Genomic DNA, 14,300 nt, shown 5'->3' with positions numbered 1-14,300 from the left:
GCTTAATGTTGTGAGTTAGGTGAGTTCATATGTCTCCTGGCAACCATTCTTCTGATTGCTTGAATTGCCTGGGAGATAAAATATTGTTGGCATTCATCTGTCTTGAGAGACAAGGAAGGAGTGTGCCTTTGGGGGTGAAATCAAACTACTGGAAGGCAGCAGTGCTTGCAGTTGCTGTAGAGACTGATATGGGAGAGACATGTTTTGTTGCTGCTGGGGCAGATGAAAGCGTCCGGTTGTGCTGATGTAAATGCACCATGGCATTATATATATATATTTGCCATGGTGCAATTTGATTTATGTATGTTTATTTTTTGTATTCTTCTGTGGACAGGATCATTTCTTCTTATGATGGATGTTTTTTTCTACATTTTTTGTTTTGATGGATGAACATTGCACACTGTGTTTTGTATATCATGGCTCCTGTAAATTGTTTTGTCAGGGAGAAGCAATATATGAATCAAATAAAGAATAGAACTGAAATTATCTGGCCTTTAAAGCTGATGGCTTTTCATTTGAATGGAGACATATTTCTTCATTTTGTCTAAGTTGCTAGTGAGGACGAACTGAATCCCATTCGTTTCAGTGGCATTTGTACAGGAAACCACCAGGTAGATTGTGTGACTTGGACCTCTCCTCCTCCTCCTCCTCCTCCTCCTCTAGACAGTCTTCCTAATAAGCAGGCATTACCCAATAACCAATAGTGACTCTATAGACTCTAAGTCAAACTCTTAAGTCATACTCAGAGTAGACCCATTGAAATTAATGGGCATGACTAACTTTAATTGGATGCCACCTTATAATAATCTGGTCTTCTTCCTTCTCTGTCATAATAGAGGTGATTGTGCAACTGAGGAAAAATCCTGTTTCTGGCAATCATTACATAGTTGGAAAATTAACCCAATCACAAGTCTCATAAGAAAGTGTGTATTAGGGACAAAATTTTTTTTTTGATACAAACTTTAATCAAGTGGGATAATTATTTTCCAGAAATCATGTGGTCTAACTCAGAGGCCTGGTTGAAGGTGACTGGTGGCCGCCATGAGGTTGCAGAGCAGTGGGTAGGGAACCTGCGGCTATGCAGATGTTGTTGGACTACAATTTCTATCATCCTTGACCATTGGCCATGTTGGGTGGGGGCTGATGGGATTTGAAGTCCAACAGTGCCTGGATGTCCACTGGTTAGCCTTCCCCTCTGCTTTAGAGAAGCAGATGGGAAACTTGTTGGGAGAGAAATCCTATTTTGCAGTTCAGTTTCCCAATACTGAGCAGCAGATTCACATGATTGGGTCTTCATTTACTGGTCCATTGATCTGGAAGTGGTCAGAAGGGTGCTGCAACACTCATCTGGCCAAAGGTAGTCAAGAAAAGATGCTGTCTACATCTCTCCTTCATTTCCTTAGGGACGGGTGCACTTTGACCAAGACCACCACATGGACACACACACACACACACTGTGGACTTCGCTTTTCCAGTACTTTACCTTGGAAATGAAAGGCTGGAAATTTGATTGCTTCATTAGATTTGTTTCTAGGAATCCAAAACTAGAATAGGAAAGGTGAATGAATGACTAGGCCATTGGTCGGATATTTGGCTCAGCACACATCTATCGTTTGAATTGTCTGGGTTGATGTGTCTCTGCAGCCAGGCCTCAAAAATGTATAAAGGTGAGGGTTTCATCATACCCTCCGACGTTTCTCTGATGAAAATAGGGACGCCCCATTCCATAATGATAATTTTACTATTTATACCCCACACATCTTACTGGGTTGTCCCAGCCACTCTGGGCAGCTTCCGACATATATAAAAGCATAATAAAACATTAAAAAACTTCCCTATACAAGATTGCCTTCAGATGGCTTGGGGGTTGGTGACTTCTGTTTCAGTGTATCTGAAGACGTGTGCATGCACACGAAAGCTCATACCAAGAACAAACTCAGTTGGTCTCTAAGGTGCTACTGGAAATAATTTTCTATTTTGTTTCGACTATGGCAGACCAACACGGCTACCCACCTGTAACCACACCCTCCAGCATTTCTCCAGTGAAAACAGGGACATCCTAAAGCAGGCATAGGCAACCTTCGGCTCTCCAGATGTTTTGGCCTACAACTCCCATGATCCCTAGCTAACAGGACCAGTGGTCAGGGATGATGGGAATTGTAGTCCGAAACATCTGGAGAGCCGAAGGTTGCCTATGCCTGTCCTAAAGAAAAGCAGGACATTCCGGGATCAAATTAGAAACCAGGACTGCTTCTCTAAATCAGGGAAATCCCTGGAAAATAAGGACACTTGGAGGGTCTGTTTCATGGAGGTTGCTTCTGCATTTGAATGCAGAAATAATTTCATTTGACTTTGTTGCAGTATACGTTGCTTGATTTGAAAATGATTTCTTGAATTTGAAAAGTGGGACCATGTGTGTTTTTCATAACGTTTTCCATTAGGGTTCTCCCCCCCCCTTTTCTTTTCCCCAAAGCATCATGTGTCTTCATGGACAGCTTCCTTCTCTGTGACCTATTCAGATTGCTCACACCAGAATGAGGGTTTCTTCCTGGTAATGTTGTCTGAGCACCGTATTTTTGATGACGTGAATGAACACGGAGAGGCAGTTTCAGTGACTGCCCTACAATGGTGGAACTCTCTTGTCGTTTATATGCAGACTTCTCACTTTTCAAAGTGCAGTAGAAGCCGTTTATAACATTGTCTCTTACTTCTTATCATTTGATTTCTTTGCAGGAAGGAAAATGCCTCTACGTAATTCTGTTGATGGCCGTATACTGGTGCACCGAAGCTCTGCCCTTGTCTGTGACTGCTCTACTTCCCATAATTCTCTTCCCCTTCCTCAGTGTCCTCCCAGCCAGCAAAGTTTGTCCACAGTATTTTCTAGACACCAACTTCCTCTTCCTGAGTGGTTTGATCATGGCGGCTGCCATTGAAGAGTGGAATCTGCATCGCAGGATCGCACTGAGAATCCTTATGTTGGTGGGAGTCCAGCCGGCCAGGTAACCAATGAAATAAATGAGCTTGTGCTAAACTTTGGGCCTCCCCCAGATGCCCTTTTCATTGGGCGTTCATGTTGATTTGTCCTCATGATGCTGTTGGAGTGGTCGCATGCCACCCCACAAAATATTGTTTGCGCCTGCAAAGGTGTTGGGGCGGTCACACTACTTTATTTCCATTCAGTGCACATCCTGTAACTTCCTGCTGAAATTGCGTATTTTTAATACCACAAATTCTGGTTTATTTTTATTTACTTTTGCTGCACTATAGCTTCTCTGAACAGCAATAATATGGTAGCAGTGGGGAAACACCATAGAACAAATTAAAGCAGAATAAACCCACCACGAATCACTAGGATTGGGCCCGCCCAAATTGGTGTTTTATTGTGGGTGTCCTGCAGCATGTTCTTGACACAATAATCAAGGCTTTTCCTGAAATAGAGTTTTAATGAGAAAGTTAACTGGAGTGACAATTTAATGGTTAGCAATCGAAGGCTGTCCTGAAGAATTGCTGCTGCCAAGAGGCTGTGTGTGTGTGCTAGATTGCTTCTGCCCTTGGGGAATGCAAAAGAGACCGGCATTCCAATGGGAACTGAAAGGCCATTTGCACAGGTTTGAGAGTCATACCTTTCCTTCCTTGTGCTCTGTCCAAGCACAGGGGAAGGAACATGGATTTTAGCATTAGGGTAAATTCCAAATGAAGTGACTTCCCTTGGCCTCCATGAGGTTTTTCTGGGTGGGGTCCACCGGACAGGAGTAGGTCAGTGGGGTAGAGCCAGCCTCCAAGCAATGCCATCATAGTCACTTACTGGGATGGTGTAAAGGTGGAGCGAAGAGGCTGTAAGGTTAGGAAGTCACAGGTGGACCTACACCATCCCGACCTCTCTAGTGCCCTGCCCCAACCACCCACTCTTCAGGTAAGCAGGAGCAACGTTGCTGCCAGGAGGTTGGCTCCACGATGCCATCCCGGAGACCACCTCTGCCACAGGTCATTGTGGGAGTGCAGTAAAAAGGCAGCCAAAGCTGGGAGTCAGATCAAGCTTTTCCGTGCAGGATCTCTTCTGGAATCTCCCAAAGTTCAGGGATTTGGAGGTTTCAAGAATGGACAGGTGCTCTAAAAGATGGTCAGACTGAATGTCTCCCTTCAGGATCTCATATGGGGAGAGGCTCAGTTGAAGAGCTTACTGAGTTCGGAGCTCCAAAACCAGCTATCAAAAGAGCAGGGTACTCAAAGAACGACAATTTCTATGTTTTTGAAAGAAAAGCAGCCGTCTTCTTTCTGCTTAACAGAAAAGGGGGTCTGCTAGATTTTAGGTGGGGTTTGAAAGGGCTCCCCATAGTTATTTGATGAATGATACTGTGGTGGTACGTTGATTAATTTTGGAACTTGCTTGTTTGCTAGTAGCTTACTAGCTGACCTCCCAGACAAAATGTAGCCTTTTGAGCCAATAAACCCATGGGAGGAAACAAAATGGCAGCCAAGTAGTGCTCTCCATCAGCAGGCAAGTTGCTATCAACTATTAAAACTGATCTGCCATACATAAGGTTGTCATATTTCAAACAGTGAAAATCTGGACAGAAAAAAATTGTTGAGCCTTTCCTTTGGGGGGTGGGGCCGAAGTTGTAGGGCTTTTTAAAAGCAAATTCGCAAAAATAAATGAAGTTTCTGAGCTATTTTTCAGGAAAGCCAACTGCAGTATTCCAGATATGTCTGGGAAGTTCTGGATGGATGGCAACACTAGCCTTGTAGGGTTGCACTGAAGGTGTACAGATGTACCTTGGAAGTCGAACAGAATCCGTTCCGGAAGTCCGTTCGACTTCTAAGGCGGAGCTTCCAGTTGGCCGAAGGAGCGTCCTGCAGCCAATTGGAAGCCACAGAAGCAGCACCAGATGTTCAGCTTCCAAAAATCACTTGAAAACCAGAAACGTTCGAGTTTACAGGCGTTTGGCTTCCAAGGTTCTGCTGTATACATAAACTCTTCAGCACTCACTAAATGTACTATGACCATACGCAGGAGGAGGAGGGTTACTTAGACTGGCCTGTGGGGAAATAAATAAATACACCAAAGCTAATCCAGATAGCTTAAGCAATCTGGATAGCTCAAGCGACCTGTGCCTCTTGCACTAGCTTGCTTTATTTCTATGGTGTTAGATCTGTCCCCCTCCAGCAGCCCAGTCACCTGCTCCATGGAATTTGCTGATGAATTTGTTCTGGTGGATCCAGATATTTTTCATGATGGCAGTGGTTCTGTCAAAGGCCTGGGTTAGTGAAAGCATAGTGTTAAAGGCTGGAGTATGGGGCAGGGGGGAAATGCTTTAAAGAGAAAAAAAATCATTCCAAAAGTTCCAAACTTTTTAAACTGCTGAAGAGAGAGGAAACATAACTATTTGAGCACTGTGTAAGCAGATTAACATTTATCCCAGTTGTACAGGATTGGACTTCTTACAGAATATAACTGAGACAGCTTTGTTCTGATTAATCGTATGAGGCGTCTCTCTCTCTCTCTCTCTCCCCCCCCCCTCTCTCTCTTTCTTCAGGCTTATTTTAGGAATGATGCTAACAACTTCCTTCCTGTCCATGTGGCTGAGTAACACAGCCTCCACCGCTATGATGCTGCCCATTGCAATGGCTGTTCTGAAGAGCCTCTTCGGAGACAAGGAAACATCTCGGGATCTCAAGAGGGAAAATGAGGAAAGCCAAGGTCGGTCTGGTTGACTCATTCGGGCAGTGTTAATAAAACACGACACTTTTTGACAAATGTAAACTCATCTGTTACTTGAGGTGTGTTCCAACGGCATCCATAGGACATTCCACTTGTAAATGCACATGTTGCTGGGGGGAAAAAATCTGCATTACTCCTATTGCTCAGAACGGCAACTTTGACTTGCTGGAGAAATAAGGTTTCCTCCCCTTGCCATCTGCTTCCCTGTACAACGATAAAGGATATATATTGTGATAGTCTGTGCCCTGTAGATGCTATTTGCATAAATGTCATATGCTCCTACTAGATGGTGCTAGTGACATCACTCTTTTACATCACACCAATACCTCCACCTTGGTTGCACCATGTTATAAACTTCCTTTATAAATCTATAGAGGTCTAGTGCCTCCCCTCCTATATTGTTGCAGGGCAGGGCAGGGCAGCTAACATGCTGTAGCTAGTAAGAGCACATCCGTTTCTGAAAGAGTGCTGGTAAGGATCCTTTCTCCTATTTTCCAGTGTGTCTATCTGTCAGGGAATGGTATGAAGCAGAGGATTGGGGAATGCAATCTCAGGCAGATCAGCTTCTCTTAGAAGAGGAGCTGGAGGGGGAAGATTTGCCTCCCTTGTTTCCAGCAGTCTCAGAAGCAGAGAGAGAAACAGACACGGAACAGATTAGACGGGAGTTACCTAGCTACAAGATAATGACAAGAGAAACAGAAGGGAGGGGACAGATAGCCGAGAGGCCATTAGCGAGTGTGGGGCACCCTCCCTCCTCACGAAGTAGGAGATCCGAACGTATTAGAGAACAAAGGATGCAGAGAGGAGGAGGGACTTCCTGTTTTGGTGCCTAGGATGTTGTGTAAGACAGAAGGGGGAAGAATTAGAGTAGCCAACTGCTCTCCTTGTGGAGTGATGTGGATTTTTGCTTGCAACTTGATGCCTGAATAAAAGGACTATAAAATATAAACTGCTCATTAATTCTTATCTGTGAAGTTACTGAAGGGGGGAGGTGGGCTCTCCACGCATGACGCTGTCCCTCCTTTCCTTTCCAGGCCCATCTCTGTTCACAATTTCCTTTACTGAGCCATGCATTGACTCATGCACTCTCCCACAAAAGACATGAAGGCAGGTGGACTTATCTCTTATCTTAGCACTATAGTGCTTGGATCAGAGATAGGAGGAGATCCCTCTAAGTGTTCCACACCTGACGTCGTATGGCATCAGGTGATAGGAAGGGATGTGCAGTTTACCCAAAAAAGGCGCATGGCCCAAATTAGGCCTGCATGACAAGTTCTCCATCATACCAAATTGAACACCACCTAAATGCAAATGGTTTCAGTCTGAAGGGGGAAAGGAGGCATGCTAGGTGTGTGTGCATCTGAATTCTTTCTTTTCCTTTTAATCCCTCCCCATTTTTTCGTGGTTGTCATGGAACTGGTACACATTTGCGTTGCTTCATTAAGAAATGTCAGTGCTGCTGAATCACTGAAGTGACAGTGCAGAAGTCACTGGTCCGCTGAACAGTATTAAAACCTGATACAACAGAGCAAACGAGTTCACAGACTTTGACCGCTGTGTATGTTCCTTGTAATGTTCTATCTGTCTTAATGTGGGGAAATGGGTAAGAGGAGGGCAGCATTTCCAAATGGAAAATTTTCCATTTGAAACAGTAAGCACCCCGGTGCTTAATGATCCCCATCCTTGGCTTCTGCTGAAGACACAATAATATAATAAAGTTTTAAAGGAGGCAAGATCAGACATTTCATCAAGCAAGCGAAACATTTTATCAGTAAATAAAATTAGCTGATTTTTCTGGAATCAAGAGAAAGCACAAACTCCAAAGTAATGTTTTAGTTAGTTAAGAATCATGAAAAATCCAAATACAGCACTTTACTGAAAGCGGCTCTGATTTCATGATGCCGATTTGTTTGTTTTAAATGTTGATTGTTGATTTTATTGTTTGCCACCCTAGGACTTTTGAGTGAACAGCGAACAACAAATACTTCAAATAAATAAACTTCCCGGGATTTCCAACCTCATCACTTTTTCGGGGGTTATTCCTTTGTAGCAGACATGCACACTTTATATAACTTATAAAAAATGCAGTTAGATGGATGTGTTGCTCCATTAGAAAGAAATCCAAAGTGTCACAAACCAGTGACATTTGCAGAATGGTAGACATTAACTGGATAGCTATAGATGTATATAATGTTTTGGTACATTGCTCAGGCACTGCTTTCTCAGTTTGATAAGGGAACAGGGTGAGTCGGAGAGTTGGACGCACCAGCAATTCCTTTCAGCAGCTTATTCTTCTACTCTGAGCCACAACATAGCAATATTTGGGCTGATTTGTCACTCTGCTGCCTTTGGCTCTGAATCCTTTCTGTAGGCTTAACTTGTGTTTATGACCTGTCTTATGTTAAGACAGCTTTAAGCTGGTAGATCTTTCAGTGCTTCCCGGAGGTGAAGAAATATAAAGCACACTAAACTCTACTCTTCACTGGGCCAACTAATTGTTTAATTAATTGTGAAATCTTGGAAACTCCAGATGATCAGTGCAGAAAGAGAGACTCAAGAGTGACTCACACGTGTGCGAAGCTACGGCACCAAATGGGTGATTTGAATGCATAAATTAGCCTTTTTGAAGGAGGTGTCAGCAAGATGCCTTGAAATTGCACTTTTACCAACCCTGCCAATTGGAAGCAAGGCCTACTGCTGCATATTCTGGCTGTTGGCAGACATACCCGTTCCCCACTTTTCATTCTGCTGTTGTAACTCAACTATGCTCGGATATTTAACTGTTATGGTTTAGGAATAGTAGCACCGCCTTCTGTCATTATGACTCTGGACGTGTTTCTCTGTATTTTTAAAAAGCTCTTTGGGTATTATTCTTTTTCAGCCTCTGTACATCAGAATAAACTTCACGCAGTGCCAACTGAGATGCAGCTTCTAGCAAATGTTGATGAGTAAGTTTACACAAAGATTTGCATTGGAGAGGAGGGCGGTGATCACCAAAGTATTCTTCCTCTGTTTCATGAGTATGAACTAAGGCTGTTTACCTGGGAGTAAAGCCCTATTTAACTTCTTCCTGCTTATGTCACTTGCTGCATTCCACCCGTGCTCCAAGGAAGCTATAGCATTGCTTTAGCATTGCACTACATTGCAACTATATTGAGTTTATGTCAAGGGACTAAGTTCAATATTGGCTGCACTCAGACCTACCATAATCGGAGGCCTTGAAATCTGACGTGCCAGTAAGAACTGCTAGGCCAGGGACAGAGCCTTTTCAGCAATTGCCGCAAGTCTTTGGAAGTACACTTGACCTGGTCTCTGCCCGCTCTGAGAGATATTTGAAGGCATTTTTGCTCCAGTCCACATTTGGTTAATGTGTATGTGTTTCAAAACTTCTTATTTTTTGCAAACCACCTTCAGAAGGTTGTGCACCCTGAAAGGTGGGTTTGGTTATTATTTTAATAAGGAATAGCACAATCACATGGTTCCAGTTACAGGTGGGTAGCCGTGTTGGTCTGCCATAGTCACATGGTGTCTACTTGAAAGTAAGACCCACTAAAGTCAGGGGCACTTATTCCCTCATAACTGGGTTTAGGATTGCAGCTTTATTAATAAATAAAACTATGGTTTAGTGCTTCATGAATGGGTTTTAGACTTGTGCCTGCCCCCTCCCATCTCCCATCTCCTGGCGTGGCTGTGAGGAGGAGAATGAACATAATTGTTTTCAACTACTGTAGCTGTTTTAATAGTTTTAACTATGGCTTGTCTGAACAAGTCAAGATCATGCAGTAGCTTATAGTCCTGGCTTGTTTGCATACAGTATAACTCAAATAACCCCAGTTCCTGGTTCAGACATAACTCAAACTTTGGTTAGTTGAAAACAGAAGCAGGTGTTTTTCATGTTGTTGCCATGCCGGAAGAGAGGGGAAGTGGGGAGCAGACATGTCAATGTAACACTAGACTATTATTTAGTGTCATGTCCAAATGAGGCCATTGTCTACTGTGGCAATGATTCTCCTAGCTCTCAAGGTGAAGCCTTTGTTAACCATGCTGCTTTTAAGCATAAATGATCCTGGAAACTCAGCAAACTAAGCATGTGGTCTGCCTCCAAGTTATGGCTCCTTCCCAAGTCCATCCTACTTTAGTCCAGGATGCCCAGATTACCTTTCATAGTTGGATCAAAGAGGGAATATGGGTAGATGCAGCTCATTCTTCAGAGGACAGAGAAACTGTACCTGCTGTAGATCCTGTTCCATCAACTGAAGACCAATGAACCCCCTTGCCAAATTATTTGGCAAATGGGATGTGTGTGGATCAATCAGATACTGAAGCAAAAAACAAACAAATGAGCCCTAAGTTATATGAGAAATGACAAATGTCAAGAGTTGCCTTTTGTAATGTTTTAAAGAAAAGACTTGACAGAGGAGAAGGAAGTCACAATTGAAGTTTCCTCAGACATACAGAAGGAGGAAGAGCACAAGAAGAATGTATGGAAAGGCTTCCTCATTTCGATCCCTTATGCAGCCAGTATTGGTGGAACAGCGACGCTGACAGGAACTGCCCCAAATCTCATTCTTTCAGGACAACTCAAGAGGTATGGAGGGAAAGGGCTTGTGGGGAACTGAACACGCTGGTGTTGACAGTGGATGTACATGGGGATTTCCCAAGGCTATGGAGTCAAGAACTGCACATGCCTCTGAACTAGTAAAAATGTGGCTCCTAGGCAAGATGGAAGAAGGAGGAAATCTTTGTGACTATAGTTGTCCCTTTCATACAACACAGACAGATTATCATTTGCACCCACTTTGGGAGTCCGTGAGCTGCAGAAAGTGACAGTGGCAGCCTCACGATGTGGTCTTGGATCACAACCGGGATGTTTGTATGACATGCTGGCCTTGGTTGCATATTTCAGATTCTTTCTTCAGTTTATCCAAAGGGGTTTCTCCACCTTACATTAATCAGGTTTTCTCCTTCTCAAAGCTTTTTTCCAGGGTGTGACGTTGTGAATTTTGGCTCTTGGTTTGTGTTTGCCTTTCCCTTAATGCTGCTGTTCCTTTTTTTCGGATGGCTCTGGATCTCATTCCTTTATGGATGCATTAGCTTGAGGTACTTTCATGTCTGATTTATTTGTATGGTTTAACATTGATTGAAACTGTGGTCAAGGTAACCAGTTTAGCTGGGTCCTTATTGGAAATCTGATGGTTTTTATAAGGGACCTATCTTTCTTTTGACTTGAGAAACAAGTGTTGCACAAGAAAAACTCTCTGTTCCTGTTTTTGAAAATGCAAATAAAAATTTAAAAAGAAAAACTAAATAACACAGTGCGCTAATGGGGTCATTTCATCAGGGCAAGCATTTTGGCTTGGCAAAATGGGATGTGTCTTTTACAATCTTTCATTGACAGGTCCTTCTTTTTTGTTTTTAAAGTTGGGTGAGGCTCTACATGTTACATCTTAATAATTCTATTTTTGCAATTGAAAAATACAATTTGTGACTTTTTTGCTTGGCCACAAAACTCCAGTTTGAAGATATGCTTTTGAAGACACCGTGTTCAGAAACAAAGGAGTTATTTTTAAAGAAAAAATATCCAAGCAGCTCATACTATAAAAAAACACTTCTAAAGATAGCTGAATAATACGGAAACTTCATCACATGCACTAAGGCAGAGCTGATAATAAAATTACTTTCATTTTAATATATATATATGACTTAAGATAGCTAATTTATAAAGTTTTAATTTATTCAGCGAAGCAACTGTAGATAATAAAGATTATACAGTTAATAAAAAAGAGGGGAAATGTCATAACACCAACAGTCTATGGTTAAGGCAAAGAGTTTCTCTTAATATCATTTCAATTAGAATTCCAACAATAGTTAAATAATTCTAATCTCTCCTCAAATAAGTTATTGCATGCATATTTAACTCACTTCCTTACTCAGAGCTGTTAGACCAGCCTATTTTATGGTCCTTTCCTATTTTCCCAGTAGTTGGCACAAGCACTTCAGCAAGGAAAACAGAGGTGTATCAAATTAATCCTGGTGTGGAGAAAGCAGATAGGCTGGGCATCCCTCATAGTACTAGAACTTGGGCATCCAATAATACTGAATGTTGGAAGATGCAAGGTGGATGAACGAAAGTACTTCTCCACACAGCACCATATAGTTAAACTATAGAATTTGCTCCCACAGGAGGTAGAGATGGCTTGGTTGGTTTTAAGAGAGGATTAGACAAATTCATTGAAGATAAGTCTGTCCTCCACCTGCACTGTCATAGGTAGTATGCCTTTGAATACCACTAGCTGAGAATCATGGATGAGGAGAGCATTGTTGCCCTCAGGTCCTGCTTACAGTCCTCCCCTGGGCATCTGGTTGTCCACTGTGAGAAGAGAATGCTGGACTAGATGGGCCAATAGCTTCAGTGCTGGATTTAGGGTGGTCTAGACGGTTCTCCCACACAGGGCGCTGAGCCGAGGGGGTGCAAAATTGAGACGATCATAATTGAGAAGATCCATTTGGGGGCACCAAATTTCAGCTCCATACATGGCGCCATATTACAAAAGACTACCCAAGTCTGGCCCTGAATAGCTTGATCCAGTAGGACTCTTTTTATGTTCATATGAGAGCCAGTGTGGTGTAGTGGTTAAGAGTGGTAGACTTGTAATCTGGTGAACCAGGTTCGCGGCTCCACTCCTCCACATGCAGCTGCTGGGTGACCTTGGGCTAGTCACACTTCTTTGAAGTCTCTCAGCCCCACTCACCTCACAGAGTGTTTGTTGTGGGGGAGGAAGGGAAAGGAGAATGTTAGCCGCTTTGAGACTCCTTTGGGTAGTGATAAAGCAGGATATCAAATTCAAACTCTTCTTCTTCTTTTTCTTATGGGATATTTTGGTGGTCTTCATGAGCATCAGACCTTTGAGGCCCACCCTTTTCCATTGTGAATTCACATCAGATGCATTCCCTCACAAGATCACTGTAGAGGTGCCCTGACCACTGCGTTGGTGATCTCGCTGCCCCAGAAATTTCTCAGCCTTGTCACAAATGACCTTAAGGCAGTGTATATTGGTACAAGATTTGTTGAGGCCCACAGAGTTTTGCTAATTTGTTGTAATGAGAGCAGGGTTCAAAGAATAACATTTTTTTAAAAGAGGTGTTCTGTTGATAATTCTACTAGTTACTGAATTCCTGGGATATTTCAACCTGGCTGTTTTGCATTTGCCCCTTTCAGGGATTTGTGCATTTAATTGCATGGTATGGGACTTGTATTCTGTATTTTTCAGGGAATGATGCTTTTTACTGTAGCTGTTACATAGGTTAAGATATAAAGTCCATAGCTGGAAATTTGGCCAAGAACAGGTTACATTTGACAGGGATTAAACTTCAGTGATTTCATAAAACAATGTGTTAATCAGTAATTGAGCAGTAACATGGGTTTTTTTTGGTAAATCTTTTGCTAATCTGGGTACTTACAACTTGCTTTCCAACTTCGCCATATTCCTTCAATTGCAGTATTTAAAACAAGATGCCTTGCTAGAGTTTGTTTGGGGGTTATTTTTTTGGTGGTGGCAAAAAGATTATGAGCCAGTTCTGTTTATTGTGCACTTTATGCTGTTGTTGTTAAAATATATTTCTGACATCACATAGGCTTCTTTTAAGCCTCCAATGCTATAGTAATTCCATCAAATATATGGCTCATTGAAGTACCATTATTTTTTCCCATCAGCGAGATTAATAGCACCTTCAGAGGTACAATTTAATTCAGAAAATCAATGCAGGAAAATATATCGCTGTTGCATTCAGATTCTGCTTACAGGCTTACTATGGGTAGCTGGTTGGCCACAGGATGTTGAACTAGATGGGTGTTTGGTCTCATCCAGCAGAGCTTTTCTTATAATCCCATGAGTGTGTAATAATTGCATTATTTCAAAGTGTACCACTATTAGTAATTTATATAATACTTTTATTGGTATGTAAAAAATATATAGTCCATCTTGCTGATCCACTCAGCAGGATATATAAGTCACTGTCCCTATTTACACATGGCAAACTGAGGTCAAAAGAGAGAGATTTCCCCAAGACTATCCATATAGTTTTACTGATGAGTAGGAATTCCAAAACTATGTGCACTGGGGTACTGTGGCTCTTATTTCTGTTCTGTTTGCTGAATTGTTTTGAAAGGAATCAATGCTTAAGGCCTTTTTTTTTTTAAAGGAAAATGGGGTAAGAAAAAACCAAAACCAAAACCATACATTGCAAATAGATTTTCCCCCACGACCTCACTTTTTAAAATCAAAGACTCAATGTACCGGTAGATGCTAGTTTGCCCAAAGAATCAATCAAGCAAGCCTTTCCTTCAGAATGCTGTTCGTAGTCATGCAGTTTGACTGGTTCGCAAACATTGGGTACACTTTATGTGATTGATGGAATCAAACTAGCTTTGCAGGTTTAGAATCATAGAACCATAGAATCATAGAGTTGGAAGAGACCACAAGGGCCATCCAGTCCAACCCCCTGCCAAGCAGGAAACACCATCAAAGCATTCCTGACAGATGGCTGTCAAGCCTCTGCTTGAAGACCTTCAAAGAAGGAG

General features: G+C 42.3%; 1 protein-coding gene across 2 annotated transcripts in view; it reads left to right on the top strand.

The window, feature by feature from the left end:
- SLC13A3 (solute carrier family 13 member 3) overlaps positions 1-14,300 on the top strand; it is a 43,927-nt gene that overhangs the window by 15,341 nt on the left and 14,286 nt on the right. For both annotated transcript variants that reach the window (XM_033153475.1, XM_033153474.1), the window contains exons 2-6: positions 2,734-2,999; positions 5,535-5,698; positions 8,601-8,667; positions 10,122-10,307; positions 10,694-10,819. In XM_033153475.1, coding sequence (XP_033009366.1) covers positions 2,764-2,999; positions 5,535-5,698; positions 8,601-8,667; positions 10,122-10,307; positions 10,694-10,819 — 779 coding nt within the window. In that variant the 5' untranslated portion in view covers positions 2,734-2,763. The remainder of the gene's footprint in view (positions 1-2,733; positions 3,000-5,534; positions 5,699-8,600; positions 8,668-10,121; positions 10,308-10,693; positions 10,820-14,300) is intronic.

This window comes from Lacerta agilis, chromosome 6 (genome assembly GCF_009819535.1).
Source record: "Lacerta agilis isolate rLacAgi1 chromosome 6, rLacAgi1.pri, whole genome shotgun sequence".
Lineage (NCBI taxonomy): Eukaryota > Metazoa > Chordata > Lepidosauria > Squamata > Lacertidae > Lacerta > Lacerta agilis.
This window is presented reverse-complemented; position numbering and strand designations above follow the sequence as displayed.